This window comes from Capra hircus, chromosome 6 (genome assembly GCF_001704415.2).
Source record: "Capra hircus breed San Clemente chromosome 6, ASM170441v1, whole genome shotgun sequence".
Taxonomy (NCBI): Eukaryota; Metazoa; Chordata; class Mammalia; order Artiodactyla; family Bovidae; genus Capra; species Capra hircus.
Genome location: NC_030813.1, coordinates 115,697,537 through 115,714,758, shown reverse-complemented (window position 1 = coordinate 115,714,758; position 17,222 = coordinate 115,697,537). Strand labels below are relative to the sequence as shown.

The 17,222-nt window shown below is 65.7% G+C and overlaps 1 protein-coding gene across 1 annotated transcript; it reads right to left on the bottom strand.

The window, feature by feature from the left end:
• Positions 1,848-13,633, bottom strand: DOK7 (docking protein 7). Its single transcript, XM_018049929.1, has 4 exons — positions 13,474-13,633; positions 13,359-13,404; positions 4,148-4,378; positions 1,848-2,167 (listed from the first exon to the last, which is right to left on the bottom strand). Exons 1-4 carry the CDS (start codon positions 13,525-13,527, stop codon positions 1,848-1,850), a joined length of 651 nt encoding a protein of 216 aa, XP_017905418.1. The 5' UTR covers positions 13,528-13,633.

The following is a 17,222-nucleotide window of genomic DNA, read 5'->3' as shown; positions in this document are numbered from 1 at the left end:
CCGGGACAGGACTCAGCAGCTTGAGTTGCAGCTTCCGCCCTCCCAGGAAGCCCTGCGACTTCTGATGCCTGGAATCATCGACAGTCAGAGAAGGAGCCCACCCACACCAAGAGCTGGAATTTTAAACTCTGAGGTCTCTGGGGGAAAACATCCAGCGGACTCTATTACATTACGTCCGGGCAAATAAAACAGTCTCCAAGGAACCGGTCCTCCCGGCCGCCCCCACTTGAGGGCACACACCAGCGCCAGCCGTGGCCTGCGTCCCAGTCCTCACGGCAGCCACAGGCCACCCTGCCTGAGTCTCGGCCCCAGGAGTCCCACCGGTCCATCCAGGATGCTGGTCTCTGTCCCGCCAGGGCCCCAGCAGCTCCAGGGCCCCTCCGTTCTCAGGAGGGAAGGGCAGCCACACATACCAAGCACACTGCAGCCTGCTGCCCCCCACCGTCCATGCAAGGGAGGGGCCCCCCACCTGCCTGCTGCTCGCACCTCTAAGGTCCAGCAGAGAGGACTCTGGACGGCCTCCCGGGCAGGCCTTCCCCACCAGCTCCAGGCGGACCGGCCAACACCTGCGCTCACCTCTCCTTCCTGCTCGAAACCCCCCAGGCAGGAAAATGCACAGGCTGAGCCTCGTGCAAACTCCGGCTGTGGCGCCCCTGCCAGCCCCGGGGCTGAAGCACCCGCTCTCCCAGCCCGCCTGCACCTCCACTACGTCACCCCTGCCTGCCTTTCTCTGCAGCATCTCAGAGCTTCTAACCTCCCTGGCGCCCAGGACGAGCCATCAGCACGAAATCCAGGGGCTGCAGTCGGCCTGCTGTCTCAGCTGCAGCCCCAACCTGCTTGTTCACCTGTCTGCCCAGGTACTCAGCAGTTTGCGTCTCGTCCCGTCAAAGCCAGGGCCCGCGGACCTGTCCCGCCTCACACCACCCCCGCCCCTTGCGGAATGAGGGCCTCAGACCCAGCCTCCAGTATGACCATGTCCTCAAGCGCGTTCCCTGTGCCCAGAGAAATCCAGGTGCGATCAAGCTCCAGAGCGCAGGGGGGCGGGATGCGCTGGGCCCTGTGGGAGCCCCTGGCTGGCTCTGTCCTCTCCAGGGGCTGTGGGTTGGGGAGCGATCTGTGTTCCTCTAAGAGGGTGGGGAGGTAGCCTCCAGCTCGGAGCCCCGATCACCCTTCACACGAGGGAGGGATCCGTGACCCCCCACCTGCGTCTGGGGTCTCGGGCTGACCGGATTTGGGATGCACAGCCCCCACCCAGGCCGCACCCTCCAGCCCAGCACCTTCGTCATCGAGTCGGTCCAGCAGCAGGCACTTGGCCGGAAAACAGCCTGGGGCTGCAGACAGGCTCGGGCCCTCCAGACAGAGGAAGGGAGGGACTGTCCCCGCCCCCAACAGCAAGTGGAGGCCCACAGCAGCCCCCTTCACTGGGAGAACAGCGGGCTGGGGCACTGGAACATAGCCCCCTGCCGCCCTGCACCCCGAACTCTCCACCCGAGGGCCTGTGCATTCCCCCCGCCGAGCCTCTCCCAGCTGGAGGCTAGCTCCCTGCAGCGTTCACCCGGCCTCGGACACCACCTCAGCCCTGGGCACCACCCCGCTCACTGCTGGGCCCCTGTATTCAGCCCTCATTGCTGACGTCGGCCTGGGTGGGGGGCTCAGGGCCCAGGGAGCCGAAGTGTCCACTAAGCATAGACTCAGTGGACATATCTGTTCTCTTTCTTTCCCAGCTGAGCAGCTCTGAAGCCCTGTGACCGGGCCCTGAACCGCCCCCCGGGTGGCCCTGCACTGACTTCGTGTGGGAGGGTGCACGCTCGCAGCCCCAAGCCCCTGCCTCCGGCCGGGGCTGGGGGCTAAGCGCCAGCCTCTTTGAGACCGCAGGCAGCTGCGGGCCCAAGAGAGGCCAGGGCAAGTGGGATGCCCGGCTCTGGGGCCACGGCCCGGCCAGCAAGCCCACGGCCCACGTACTTACAGAATCCACACCTGGTCCCGCCTTCAAAGATGAACCCGTTGGGAACGGCCCCATAGCGCCGGAGGTCCGACAGCTTCCACTGCCCCGCCACGGCTGGGGGGACGTCCCTGGCCACCACGAGGATGTCGTTGCAGAGGTGCAGGGTGGCAGGGCCGCTCTCCAGCTTGGTGCCCGGAGCCACGATCACGGGGAACCTGTGCACTGGGGCAGGGCGGGGGCGACAGAGTGTTGCTGGGAGCAGACGCAGCCAGGAAGCAGGAGCCCAGGTGTCAGCTCCTGAGGGCAGGGCCACCCGGGGCCAGAGACCCGCCCTGTCCCGTCCTAAGGGGGCCCGCCCTGAGTGCCCCCACCTCTCACCCTAACAAGGCTGGACCAACCCCAGTAAGCTCCGGGAGAAACACACGAGCCCCGGCTGGCAAGTCCGAGGCCTCGGGCGCCTCCTCTGAGAAACCTCCACCCAGTGCAGCTGCTGTGGCCCCATTCCAAAGATGGGAACACGGAGGCCTAGGAGGCCCAGCTTCCGGCCCCTTCTGGAGAGTCCCAGCCCGGCTGCAGGGACACGCAGGAAACCGCAGGCCCTCCCCGCTCCAGTGAGAGGGTCTCCCTGGCACTGAGCATGACAGTTAGCTCCCCAAGACCTCCTCTCTGCCTCCGCTCAGCCCTTTGCCCCTGAAGCCCCTCAGGAGGGCGGTGGTGAGCTCTTCTCGCCTCACAAGCCCCGCCCCAGCCTCGGAAGGACCTTGGAAGAGGGGTGCATCCCAGAACATCCAGGCCTAGGAGCGGAGGGCGGCCTCCCGGCCTGTGCCCACCAGACTCGGGTCCACCCCGAAGCCGAGGGGCCAGCCCCAGCCCTGCCTCCTCCTCCCTCCCTGAGCCCACCCGAGCCCCCATGGTGGGCAGCAGGCCCTGGGCGAGGACCCTCACAGCCTGGCCCCGTGGGGCCGGGGGTCCACAACCCATCACCTCGTCCTGGTGATTTCTATTTAAGGTGCCAGGACAGGGCAGCGGCTGCCTCTGCACCAGGCCCCTGCCCTCTCCCCCACCCCCAACCCTAACAGAAGAGGAGTCACGCGCTGAGCCAGGCTGAACTGGCGGGAACCCCAACGGGAGAACTTTCTGGAAAGGGCTCTTCCCTCCTGCCCCTGCGCCCCCTCACTGGGCCGTCCACACGCATCCCCCACCCTAGATGCCTGGTCCGGGGGCTCCCGGAGGCGGGACAAGCCGCTGACCGCTAGCTGGGCTGGGCTGAGGTGAGCGAGGCCCCTTACTCAGGGTGCAAAACAGGTGCCAAGATCAGTGATATTTTAACGATGATTTAAACAACAAAAAAGTCAATGCATAAAGTCCATGGTGAGTGAAACAGCTTAAACAAAGCCCAGGCTGGCTGTGGCATCGGGGCAGATGCGGATGGGAAGGTTTAAAGACGGCTCACAGACCAGCTTCGCTTTAAGATTTTGACATTTCTGTTCATCATGGGCTTCGAGCTTTCATTTTTAACTGTTTAATAGTGTGTTAAAACACCGTGGCTTTTGAGATAACGCGGGGCTTTGGGATTAAACCGTACACACCGCTACGTGTACGTGAGGCAAGCAACATGGTCCTGCTGGACACACACAGGGAGCTACGCTCGGGGTCTTGCAGTAGCCTGTGCTGCACGAGGACCTGAAAGCAGACACACGTGTGCACACACGCACACGCGCACAGCCGAGCCACCCCGCCGCCTGCCCGGAGCTGACGCAGCCCTGTGAGCTAGCTGCACTTCGATAGAAGATGCCAGCCGTGGGTTCTGATGACTCAGCCGGGGGCCGGCGCGCCTCTGCTCGACCAGCCCGGTGGGCAGCTGGGGGGGCTGGGTCTTGCCCTTCTCCCAAGAGCACCCCATCCTGCACCCCGCACCCCCCCTTGTGGGGCTCAGGGGGGCTGGCTCCTCCTCCCCGGGGCTCTGGGGTCAGGCAGTCACCTGCCAGGGCTAAAGGCCCCCAGGTCACACGGATGTGGCCAAGTTCGGGAGCTCAAGAGGCATCTCCCCCATGAACCTACCATTGTCCCAATCACGGCCGACCAGAGGGCGCTCAACAGGCACTGGGAGTTGCGACCTGGCCTCTGCAGCCCAGCAGTGAGACCCCCTGAGACCCCTGAGGGCAGGCAGAGGCCATCCCCGTGGGCCCTGGGTGCACTCACCCTCACCCAGCGCGTAGCGGATCCGGGCGTCCCAGGCGCACATGGCCTCACGGCTGTCGAAGCCCAGCATGACGGCCTGAGACAGGCAGATGATGGCCAGTGTGTGGGCCAGGCCCTCGTAGGGCAGGCCGGGCTCCAGCCCGCAGATGTCCTCCAGCGTCAGGCTGCTACGCTCCCGAAGCCCCTTGGCACGCTCTGACTTGTCCTTGTAGGCCAGCATCAGCAGGCAGTCTGCAGGGGGTGCAGAGGTGGGGGTCAGTGCAGCCACCACCCCGAGTGCCCGGCACCACCCCCGCCACACCCCAGAAACCCAGGCTCCAGGCACGGCCTGCCCCCAGCAAGCTCTGGGCACCCTGAGCCTCCAGCCCCTCATGCGCAAAAGGTACCCCCACCCTACATGGCCACGGGCCACGCAGGCAGAAGTGGGCTCAGGACACTCCCTGGCAGGGACCCGCCCACCCGGCCCAGGGCCCCTGCATCCCTCCTGAGCACAGGCGTGCCCCGCCCGGCCACAGTCCGGTTTCTGCTGAGGGTGAGGGTCCTGGGCCTGATGTGAACACCTAGATGCTAGAGTGTGAGGTGGCCCCGAGCTCAGTGAACAAGCCCTCTTGTCGGGGCAGGAGAGGGCTGGGGGCAGGCACTGGAGGACCTCTCGGGTTGGAGCACTTCCCTGCCCCGCCCAACACTGGAAAACGCCTCCCTGCAGACCCGAGGGACACTCGGACCCCAGAGCCTGACTCCACACTCAGCTAGGCCAGCAGACGGAGAGCCTGCCGTCAACCCCTGCCCCGTGAAGACAGAGGGTGGACGGCGTGTCCTGGACGCACACTGCTGCGGTCAGGTGGGGGTGCAGCCACAGGCAGACTGGACACCAGCCTGCGGGACGGGCTGGCTCCGGCAAACTCCTGTTTACAAACCTCCAAGGCCTGGGATGGGGGCTCCGCTTCCTATCTGTGACCCTGTCCCTAGTGTTTGAAATGCTTATGTGAGGGAAAAAAAAAAAAAAAAAGGCAAGGCTGTTTTCATTCTCAGGAGAATATACAGAACCCCAGAGCCCACGGAAACCCACCTGCCACCCGAGGGTTCGGGCATGTTCTCTCCAGAACACAGCTTCCTTGGAAACGCGCGGCCCAGCCCAGAGAGAAATTAGTTACTCAGGAGGCATAAAGGGCACGTGTTGTTATGGAAATGCCCCCCAAGTGTCACCAGAGGCTCAAGAGGAGAAAGCCTGGGGAGGCCGTGAGCACAGAGAGACTCCCAGCAAAGAAGCGCGTGGACACCGGGGCAGCCGCGGACGGGAGCCCGGCGTGAGCACAGCCCTGCCACCCACACCAGGCTGCTCCCCAGACACGCCCAGCACCTCCTGCTCCTCCCCCCTGGCAAGGCCGGCCTCTCCCGCTGGTGTCGCTGTGTGGCTGGCTGTCCCGTCTCCCGTCACGCTCCCCACCCTGGAAGGCGAGCTCGCGAAGGCGGTCCTCTTCTGCTGTGACAGTCCGGCCACCCAGCACCGCTGAGGGTGAGGCCCTTCTATCCCAGGAAAGACTGTTTGCTTCAGTCGTGGCCTGACCAGCAAAGGCAGGGCAAGACTGTCACCTCCTTTGTTTCAGGAGTTATGCTCCCTATGATGTAGTCAAGAGCAGGGTCCGTAAACCTTCCTGGGAGAGGTCAGACAGTAACCATATTCCGCTGTGTGGCCCACGCAGTCTCTGTCACAGTTTTTTCTGTTCGTTATTTATTTATTTGGCTGTGCCGGGTCTTAGCTGCAGCCCTGGGGTTTCTGATCTTCCCAGTGGCAGGCAGGATCTCCGGGATCTTTCACTGCGGCCTGTGGGAGCTAGCTCCCCCATCAGGGATCGAACCTGCCCCTCCTGCGCTAGGAGTGTGGAGTCTTCGCTGCTCAGCCCCCGGGGAGGTCCCTGTCACAGCTTCTTAACTGCAAAAGCAGCCGGAGACCACACGCACGGGTACGGCTGTGTTCCGACAACACTTCATCACAGAAGCAAGAGACGGGGTGGATTTGGCTCAGGCCCCGGATTTGCTGATTCTCGGTCTGGAGTCCGGCTTGCCACAAGGGCCCCTGGGTTGCCCCACGGCTCCCTGATGCCTCCTGCTGTCACAGGGGGAGGTCGCCTGCCCTTGCAAGGCTGGTTTGGGGACCTGTGTGCCAGAGCCAACATGTGTCCCCGAGACCCTTCTCCCCCGGCCTATCCAGTCTCCCTGGATCCTGGCTCTGCCTAAAATCAGCTCACAGTCTGCTTCTTACAGAGATTTGAGAATAGACTCGTGCCCTCACCTGTCTGTGGTGGGGTAAATGGGGACGCCCTCAAAAAAATGTGTCCACGTCCTGACTCCCAGAACCTGCAGACACGCCCTCGTTTGGAGAAAGAGTCTGTGCAGATGTAGTCAGGTTAAGGATCTTGATGGATTGTCCAAGGGGGCCCCAAATCTAAAGATGAGAGTCCTCGTAAGAGACGGGAGGGGAGACACCGACACACAGAGGAGAGGCCACGAGAAGACAAGTCACGGAGCGACGTGCCCATGAGCCCAGGAGCCCAAGCAGGTGGGAGAGTGCACCCCAGCGCCTTCGCAGAAGCACGTGGCCCTGCCAACACCCTGAGTGTGGGCTTCCAGGCTTCAGGACAGGGAGAGAGCACATCTCTCTTGTTTCGAGCCCCTGGGTTTGCGACACTTTGTTACCTCAGCCCCAGGAAGCTGAGACACCAGGCGGGTCACTCGTATCCTTTTTCAATATGAACGTAAATGGTGGGGGAGCAGACATGGCTGTGCCGAGCCCCACCTTCTCCCCGGTGGTAGCCGCCCGAAGTCACAGCCTGGTGACGGTGGCGGCAGAGGAGTCACCCCCAGACCCCGCCGTGGTCTCCCACGAGCTGGGGCAGGACGCGGCCCAGGGGAAGGGTGGCAAGCTTGGGGCCAGGAGGGGCCCCGGCCCAGCAGCTGCCCCGCCCCCTCCCCATCGCTCCAGCCATAAAGGGATCCTATCTTTAAAACCCATCCTATAGAGAGTGCTGCTTAGTGAGAAGCTGCTGAAGCAACAGGCGCCAGGGAAACAGCAATTCTCAGGTCTGGGACCTGAGACAAAGCGGGTCTCAGCTGCTCTGCACCCAGGTGAGAGCGCCCGAGCCTCCAGGGGGCAGTGGCCCGACGGCCCGGGACACACGCGTGGAGGATGCAGGGGCCCACACAGGCTGCCCAGCCTGGCTGGGGACCCCCACCACGAGCACCCAGGGCCGCGCCCCTCACACTAGGCCAGCGAGCGAGGTCTCCCGGTCACCAGTGAGGGAGTGCCGCCAGCCTTCCCACCCTGCACCCAAGGTGCCCACTTCATCTCCATGCCAGGCCCCGTGGGCCCGAGGACCCCGCTTACAGCAGCCAGCCTCAGCCAGGCGGCCACCGGGCCTGGAGCCACCAGGACCCTGGGGGCAGGAGCTGAAGCTACCCACAGGGCCTGGAGGGCGGCCTGGAAGGGGCGGCCTGGAAGGGGCGGCCTGAAAGGGGTGGCTCAGGCAGGGGTGGAGTGGGCCGGGGTGGCGGTGCTAAAGGGAGGCAGAGAGGGGCCACCAGGGTGGGAAGATGAAACGAGGTGGTCCACACACAGACACACACACACTTGGTCGCGTGCGCCTGCGTGCTCACACACGCACACCTGCTTGCTCGCATGCACACATGCACACACACTCTGCGTGGGCACCGCGGTGGAGACCGCCTGACCAGTCCAAGCCCCTCGCCTGTAACCAGAGATAACCCCCTCTCCCCAGCTCATAGAGCCTCTACTTTCAAATGAGAACTCCGCAGAGTCGAGGCACTAACACAGCCTCGGCTGGGCATGCAGAGGCCCTCAGCCACAGGCCAGCCAGCAGGGACCATGGCCAGGAGCCAGGCACCGTCCCATCACCGCAAAACACTGGGGAGGGTCTGCCTGTGGACCATGCACGCCCACCCTGGCCTCCTACACCCGCCTGCGCTGAGCCCGGCCAGGGGCAGGGGGCAGGTTCCTGGTGCAGAAAAGGCAAAGGCCCAGCGGCCCTGCTCACCAAAAGGGCCGCTGAAAGATGCCCGCTGGGGCCCCTCGGAGCCCACCCCACCTCCTTTTCTGTGCCCCCCAGCGGCCTCCCTCGCAGCACTAAGTCCGGTTCACTCTGCTCATGAGTGGCCCAGGGACCTGGGGACACGGCCTGGCTTCTGTGCAGCCGAAACCCAAGAGGGGAGATGGGCAGAATGTGGAAAAGGTGGACAAAAAAGCAAACCCTGAGGACGTGCTCTTCAGGGGCCCATAGCGGGCACCTGACGCCAGCAGCTGTTCAGGGGGCCTCCCAGACGGGACACAGACTCCCGAGGGACAGCACGCAGGGAACAGCATTGTGCCAGAGGGAACAGCTAGTGCAGAAGCCCGGAGGCCAGCATGCAGGTGGGGAAGAGCCATCCGAGACGTAGGTGGGGTCCAGCCGGGTGGGTCTGCTGAGCCAGGCCGAGGCCTCATCCCAGCTCACGGGGGCCAGAGAGCTGTCACCAAACAGGCCCAGGCTGGCTGCGTGCGGAGAATGGGCACAGCGCAACAGCAAAGCTGTCCCGGCCAGGGGAGCTGCCGGCTAGGCTGGGCAGAGGAAAGGGGCCCAGGCTCTGCAGTAACCACGGTGACAGTGGGCAGGGCCTTCCCCCTGCCAGAGGCCGGCCAGCTTATGGGACCCCTTGTGGGCAGAGACAGGGTTGAGGGAAAGGAAAGAAGAGGATGATTCTGGATGGGGGCAGGGGGGTACCTGGGGAGAAGAGGGGGCAGCAAGGCGGGTGGGGTTTCTGTTGCAGACACACGAGCCCAAGAGGCCCAAGGGATGCCAGGCGGCCTGCACGCAGGCAGCTGGACACAGGCGCCTGAAGATGTAAAAATAACCATGGGAGTCATGGGCCCCCGGAGGCGTTTACGGCCCGGGGCTGAGCGCCTGGGGGGGCAGCCGGGAAGCTGTGGGCCTCGTGGGGGCGGGGGGCCGGCAGGGAGGACGGAACCGGCAGGGGAGACAGGCGGGCGCCCACCCACGGGGACACGGCCGGAGCAGTGCTGTGGGGTTCAGTCCTCACCGGTCATGGTGACCTTGGGCTGTGCCTTCCGCAGAGCCGCTGGGCAACGGACCCAGGGGCCGCCCGAGGGCTGGGGCTGGGGGCTGCTGACCAGGCCTGCCTGCCAGGGCCCCAGGCCGCCTGACCCACGGGCCTCCGGACACACAGGCCCAGGTCTGCTGCTGATTCAATTCAGGGGGAGAGTGCGCCCACCGTGTGCGTGTGTAGGGTGCCACGGGGCTTCACGGGGCTCCGGGGGGGGGGCTCCAGGGGGCTTCACGGGGCATCAGAGGGCTTCGCGGGGCTCCAGGGGCTTTGTGGGGCTCCAGGGGACTTCGTGGAACTCCAGGGGGCTTCGTGGGGCTCCGGGGAGCTTTGCGGGGCTCCGGGGGGCTTCACGGGGCTCCAGGGGGCTTCGTGGGCTCCAGAGGACTTTGTGGACTCAGGGGGCTTTGTGGGCTCTGGGGGGCTTTGCGGACCCCGGGGGACTTCGTGGGCTCCAGGGGGCTTCGCAGGGCTCCAGGGGGCTTCAAGGGGCTCCAGGGGGCTTCAAGTGCCCCACGGGTCTTCGTGGGGTGCAAGGGGGCTTCACGGGGCTCCAGGGGGCTTCGTGGGGCTCCAGGGGGCTTCGTGGGGTGCAAGGGGGCTTCGTGGGCTCCAGGAGGCTTTGCGGGCTCAGCATACGGGCAGCAGCAGGAGCGGTCAGGGCCCTGGGCCCCCTGCAAACCCACTGCCCATCCACCCTCTGCAGGGATTACCTTGCAAGCTCAGTGAGGACTCACTCTCGTCATGCAATTGGTCAGAGCAGAAGCCAGACCTGATCCGGGGTACTCTGACTCCTGGGTGGACCCAGGGGCTGCAGGAAGCCTGGTCCTCTGTGTCAAGAGTCCATGGGGACCAGAGGGCTGGTCTCTACTCTCAGCCCATGCTTGGGGGCTGGCCCAACCCCAGGACTGAGATAGGACACCCATTCCCGGGGGACACGGCTGGTCCCAGGCCAGAAGGTGGGGCCAGAGCAGGACCCTCTTGGGCGTCACCACCTGGGAGCACCCTCTCCCTCCCTCCCCCACCCCCCCTCACCCCCCGACCCCCCTCTCTTGAAATGTGCCCGCCTCAGCGGGGCTGCCACTGCATGGGGTGGGGTGGAGGCTGGTGGGATGGAAGCTCAGGGGGCTTAGGGAGCACGTGCCCCAAGGACCCTGTTCCTGTGCTTGTCCGCAGGACCCAGGTGTTGCTGAGAGCAGCTGGGCTCCCAGCCTGTGTCCTCTGGCAGGCCCCAGCCCCAGCATCACCTGTGAGACTGAGTCAGGGCCCCTGCCCTCCAGGAACTCAGCACCAGGAGGGAGCGTAGATAGCAGCCCTCCCCAGGACAGGAGCGGCATGGACACCCTGCTGGCCGAAGGGCGGAGCACACAGTGGGGGGCGGGGGAGGAGTCAGGAGACCACACCCACTCAGCTAGGGCCAGAGCCCTTGGGTCACCAGCTCTCAGCCCCGCTGTCTGTAAGGCCCTGCCCGCTCCAGGACTCAGGGTCCCTCCTGCCGGCTTTTCTGGGCAGAATAACGCGGCCCCGGCAGTGCACACGGGAGTCCCTGCAGCAGGGCCTTCGGAGCCAGTGCCCGGGGAGCTGCCTTGGCTGCTCGAAGCCCTTTGCATGCCTCGCCCATGGGTGGGCCACCCTCCAGAGCCCAACCACGGGAGAGCATCTCCCAGCATCCTGAGCCTCGACCCAGGGAGGTGCAGAGAGAGGCTGCCCAGGGCCAGCCGGGGTGGGCCACACCACCCTCCTCTCATGGGGGCCTGGCCCGGGGAAAGGACCCAGACAGGAATCCTCGGTCCAGGACAGAGATGGGGACCCCTGGGGGCAGTTCTCACTGAAGCTTCAGTAAAGACCGTCCCCTCTGCCCATAGTAGTTCCCCTCCCTCTGATTACCTAAACTTTATTATGAGCATAAGTGGTCTTGATTAAAACAAAGCGCAAACAGCAGAGAAGGGACCAAGTGGAGAGGGGCACTCTGTGTCCCCCACCTGCCCAGAGTCTCCAACACCCTCTACTGCTCCCCTTGGGCCCACCTGGGAGGGAAATGATTTCTAAAAGCAAGAGCCCTGGGGTCTTCACGAACAGCAGGCAGGGCGGCCCCTCCTCTCGTTCCCAGGCTCCCCTCTGCTGCAGCTGGGATCTAGGGAGTCTCCGCAGTGAGACCCCAACATGCATGGGCCTGCCCCCCACCCAGGTCCACCGAGGGAGCCAGTCTTCAGGATAAGGGGGACCAGGCAGCTGCACCGCTCACAGCCAGGCCCCCAGCAAGCCGGAGAGGGGCCGGCTCATCGGCTAAGGGCCGGGAGGAGAGACAGGGGAGTGGGGACAGATCCTTGGACCGGATGGGGGACCACAGTGGGGGTCCCAAGACTCTGGGGACCAGGACGTGGGGCGCAGGGCTCACGACGGACAGCAACCCAGAGGGGCACATGGACTCTCCTCCAGCCCAGTCCCCTCCCGCCCAGTCCCCAGGCCAGGTCCTGCCTGGAGCGCCTAACCCTCTTCTCTGGGCACATCCCCTCCAGCCCCGCCACCCTGGCGCCCTGGAGAGGCGGCTCTTCCCTCCGCTTAGGCCCGTGGCAAGTTCCCCTCCCGCAGGGCTGCGTGTGGAAAGACCCAAGAAAGGCTCGACAGCCACAAGTCCACTTATAGACTCAAAATCTGTGGCGGTGAGGAGCCGGTGCCAGAGGGCCCCGGCGTACAGGTGTGTCTGCGGGGCCTGGCCAGGGCACAGCCCTCACCCAGCTCTCTAGGATACAGACACGACACCCACCACCAGGGGCTGCACATCACCACCCGCCCCAGCAAGGGGGACGAGGCCCGCCTGGGGCTGCGCTCCGGTGGGTCACCTTCCCCAGAGGCCCGCACAGGCCCTAGCTCATCAGCCTCCCTGCAAGCAGCCCCCGCCCCGGGCCCCAGCCAGCCCCTGCCCACTCCGTCAACACCGCCTGCACCCCACCTTGACCATGCACAGCCTGGCCAGTGCGGGGATCCCACTGCCTCCTGGCCCCTAGCCCCGCCAGGCTTCCCTGAGCTCCCTGGGACTAGGGTCCCCCAGCACCAGGCACGGGGCTGGGCCTGCGAGACAGGTGAGCTCAGTGAAGCGGGTGCAGGGCTCAGGCCCCTTGGCGGGGACGCTGAGTTCCAGGTAGGAGGAGACTGTGTCCAAGGCCAAACACAGGCCATTGCTCCGCAACCGCAACCGTGCAGCTCCCAGAGCCAGCTCGGCCAACGGATGAGGAGGGGAGCTCCTTGGGAACTGCCAGACACCCCCAGGCGTGCCGGAAGACCGACAGCCTCGCACGTGTGAGGCAGCGTGCACGCACACCCCCAGCAGTGCACACAGACCCCTGGGGGCCTGGGCCAGCTCCAGGGCACCTGTCTCCGGGAACAGCTGCAGCCAACCGGCCCAGAGCCTCCGGGTCGCCGCCGCTCGCTGAGGACCGAGGCTGGAGATGCCCAGCTCCACGTGCCCGTCCAGCCTCCTCCCAGGGGGCACGCTGGCCCTGGGCGGGAGCTGGGACTGGGGGGGGGGGTCCCAGGACACATCCCCAGAGAAGGTCTCTTTCCCCACTCTCTGTTCCAGGGCGGTCAGGCCTCAGCTCCACCTGGGCAAGGGGAGGGGGTGGCGCCTGGGGTCAATCTGGCCGGACACCCCATCTGGATTTGGGGTCAGTGACACAGCTCAGTCCCCACTGGGCGGGGACTTTCTGGGATGCTCCCTGCGTCGCAATGGGGGAGGGGGCCAGAACAGGCTCATGCCCTTTCAGCCCTCTGGTTTCCCAACCCCCTCAACCCCACCAGGTCCCTCTGAGGTCTGGTCAGCCCTCCTGCCAAGGCGGGGTCGGCCGAGGGATCTGGGGTCTGAGACGACGTCGGGGCTCCGGGCCGAGTCGGGGTGCCGGGAGGGTCCCCGCAGGCCGAGGCCGGGGCGCTCTCCGGTTACAGCCCTCGCCCCGGGGCGCCCGCCGCCGGCTATTTCGGGCGAGCTGGCCGGCGCTCCGGGCCTACCGGGCGCACGCAGGAGGCCGCCGGCGGCCGATCGCGCGCGCGCGCGGGCCCCCCCGCCCCGACCCCGCGCCGGCGCCCCGCGCCCGCTCACCTGCCACCGGCGAAGGCTTGCGCAGCACCAGCCACCTAGTCTTCCACTGCGGGGACAGAGGGAGCGTGAGCCGCCGCCCGCGCCCGCCCCGCCCCGCGCCCGCCGCGGCCCCGACCTTCTTGCCGTCCCGCAGCTTGACCTGGCCCTCCACCAGCGCCGCCTCGGTCATCTTCTGTCATGGTCCCCGCGCCCCGCCGCGCCTCTCCCCGCCGCCCCGCGGGCCGCCCAGCCCAGGGTCACTTTCAAAATAGCTCCGCGAGCGCCGTGCGCCGGCCGGCGGGGCGGCGGGCGGGGCGGCGCACGCGGCGGGCGGGGCCGAGGTGCCAGCCCGCCGGTCCTGCCCCACCCGCGCCCGGCCTGGGCGATGCGCCCCCCGCGGCACCTGGGGCCACCTGAGCGCCCTGCCCTCTGGGACTGCGCGCTGCCGAGGCTCGGATCCTGGGGCTCCGACGCTGCTCACCCCAGTGGGGTTGGCTGGGGAGGGGGGCCCCCCTTCCGAAAGCAAAGGAAACGACCCCCGGAAGAGGCATCCGCCCCCGGCGGGCCCCCGTTTGCCAGTGTGCCTCCCTCTAAGCTGGCTTCACCCTCGCGCACCTGTCCCTCCCACCACCACTGAACTGTCACCGGACACCACGGACCGCAGTCAGCTCTGGCCAGGACGTCGCCTCACCCCAACCCGGCTCTCCTGCCTGCTCCCTGCTCCCTTCCAGCCCCTCAGACCACCCCTGCTCCGTAGGCAGGAGGATGGGGGGGTTCATTCCTGTCCCCTGGCAGCAAGGACCTTGGTGCAGACTGCTCCCGGCGGTTAGTGGGGCCACAGTGCCCCAGTCTGAGTCTGGTCCCAGACCTGCACGCCCCGCCACTGGCTGCTAGGGTTGGGGAGGTCCGTCCCTCCAGGCTGCTCCGTAAAAGCCCGCGAGAGCCCCCACTGCAGCGGGGGAGCTCTGAGCCTCGGGTTTCCCATCCTTCGGCCCACATCCCCTGGTCAGCTGCCCAGGTTCTTTGGGAACCCAGGTGGGTCCACTTCTCAGACTTCAGCCCCCGTTTCTGAGACGACCTCCAACACTCACGCCTTTAGGAGCATCGACGAGGCCCCGGGGCCAGTGGCAAAGATAGGCCGGCACTCTGAAAAGCAAAGAGAAGCAGTGTGCCCCAGCCGGGGTCCCACCCTGAGGCGGCTGAGGATCTGGTTGGGAGGAAGGGGGAAGGCTCTGCGGTGTCCTGTTACCCTGAAGTCTGCACGGATAGGAACGCGGATGCGTGTCGTCATCCCATCCAGGTCTTGCCTCTCACAGAGGAGGATCTAACACTCAGAACCGCAGGCACCTCCAGGACTGACCCCAGTTGGCTGAGCCCTGAGCAGAGTATGGGGGCCGCACGGGCGGGAAGACCGCTGGGCTGGGGTCCCAGCTCAGCAACCACCATGCTGCGCACAGAGAGGGCCAAGTCCGTCCTCTCTGTGCACCCCCATCCCTGTTGTCCCTGGGAATGTGAGAAGGCAGGGCCCTGGGTGGGGGCGATGAGCTCAGTTTGAATGTCCTGGGAATGCGTGCCCAGGGTGCGATGCGGAGCAGGGTCATCCCAGGCCCAGGAGGCGCCTCGCTCTCCCCTCCTCCAGGGGCACCGCCTCTGCAGGGCAGCTGCCCGCTCATCTCAGGCCCCCCAGCCGCTGGCCCAGGACAGCCGGCAGTGAGCCGAGCGGCGCTGGGGGCCACCAGCACATCTGCCGCCCCAGGCGCCTGGCACGTGCTCATCTCCGCCGGGAGGGGCGGTGCCCTGCCGCATTCCGCAGCACTGGCCCCAACCCAGGCTCCTGCCACGCCCGGCAGCTGCACCTGCTCCCACACGGGCCCCAGAAAACGCGGGCTGCCGTGGGAACAGACACCGCCCACCGCCCGCTGCCCCCCACCCAACGCCAGCGACTGAGAGGCGGGACCGCCTTCCAGCCTGGCTCGCTCTGGACCTGGGGCGGGGGGACCCTGGCCTCTCGTTGCTAAGCTCCTGCTGTGAATCATGCTTGTGTCCCCAGCCCCCAAATTCACGCTGAAGCCCAACCCCAAGGGGATGGTACGAAGAAGCAGGGTCTTTGGGGGGTGATAAGGTCGTGAGGGAGGAGTGCCCAGGACAGGATTAGAGTCCTCGTGAGAAGACGTGATCTTTCTCCCCACCCACCCTGAGGACACAGCCAGAGGCAGCCATCTGCACGCCCGGAAGAGGGCCCCCACCCCAGACCCCAACCAGGCTGGCACCCTGATCTCTGACTTCCGGCCTCAGCAGCTGTTGAGAACCGCATCTGTTGTTTCTGTCATAGCTGCCTAAGCAGACTCAGACAGTTCCCTCAGCTGTGGCACCAGAGTCGCTGGTAGCAAGCGGCAGAAGCTGACTCTGGTCACTGAGGTGGGAAGGAATCTGTGGGAAGATCGTCAGGCCTCAGGTGGAACCCAGGGCAGGCAGGGATCAGCAGCAGGAGCTGCAGGAGGCGGGGGGCACAGCCATGCTCCAGAGACCCGACACCACCCCAGCTCTGCACCACTGCCTGGCCGGCCTCCACAGCCATAGGCCACGGCTGCTGCCTTCCAAGAAGCCCACCACCACCGTGGGGCAGAGCCGGCTGATCACACAGCCGCGGGCGCTGCTGCTGGACGTCACTGCCGAGGACACTGCCACCACGGCCGGACCCCGTGGCCACAGGGCACGGTCACCCCACCAGTGGCTCTGCAGCCGCGGGACCTGACGTCCGACGTGGCACCTGACACTCGTCAGCCAAGTGAACTTTAACCGTCGCACGACTTCTCTGGCCTGTTTCCTCTCCCGGCCCGACGTTGTGATGATGGGCTCCTAAAGGACCCCTGGTGGCTCAAGGATCTGCCTGCAGTGCAGGAGGCCCAGGGTCAATCCCTGGGTCGGGAAGATCCCCTCGAGACGGGAATGGCAGCTCACGCCAGTATTCTTGCCTGGAGAATCCCATGGACAGGGGAGCCTGGCGGGCTGCAGTTCACCGGCTGGCAAAGAGTCAGACACGACTAAGCAGCTGAGCACACGCCTGAATGAGGGGACGTGTGTGAGCGTCTTTCAGGGTGATCGTGAGGTTTACAAACACGAGAGGACGTGGGGACCGGGGACGGGCTGCCTCGCCTCGTGTCTCCAGCTGCTCGGTGAGGCTGGAGAAAAACACGCAGCAGCTGATCGTGGCAAACACTCCCCGACTCCACCCTGGCGACTCCCTGAGTCGCCCCTGCAGGTCCCAGCTCCCCTCAGGTAGGTGGGGCCACATGAAGGAGTTGTGGCCAGCGGAGTGTGGGCGGGAGTGATGACCGCCACCTCCCAGCCCCGCAGTCTCCTACACTCCTCATTCACCACGTGGTGAGACAGGGTGTTATGGACCCACCTATGTGCCCACTGATCCACCTGCCGAGGCCCTGGCTCAAGGTGACTGTGTTGGGAGCTGGGATCTCTAAGGAGGCAACAAAGGTCAAATGAGGTCCTAAGGGTGGGGCCCTGATCCCACAGGACTGCGGCCTCTTAAGTAGAGGGAGAAGCTCTCTCTCTCTCTTTCTGTGTGTGTCTCAGCACGTGCACAGGGCAAGGCCATGTGAGGACAACAGCAGGAAGGCGTGGAGGGGAGTCTCCCCAGAAACCCACCTCACTGGATCGTGAATTCACCCCCAGAACCACGAGAAAATAAGCTCCCCCACCTGTGGCCTTCTGTCACAGCAGTCCCAGCAGACGGGTACAGAGAGCATGGAAGATGAAAACACTACAGCGTCTCTGGCCTGCATGCCCCTTGACATGTGACCTCCTTCCACTGAGAGCTGGGGTGCGTCTGTCTACCCCAGCTTGGACGAGTGAAAGGCAACGGGGACA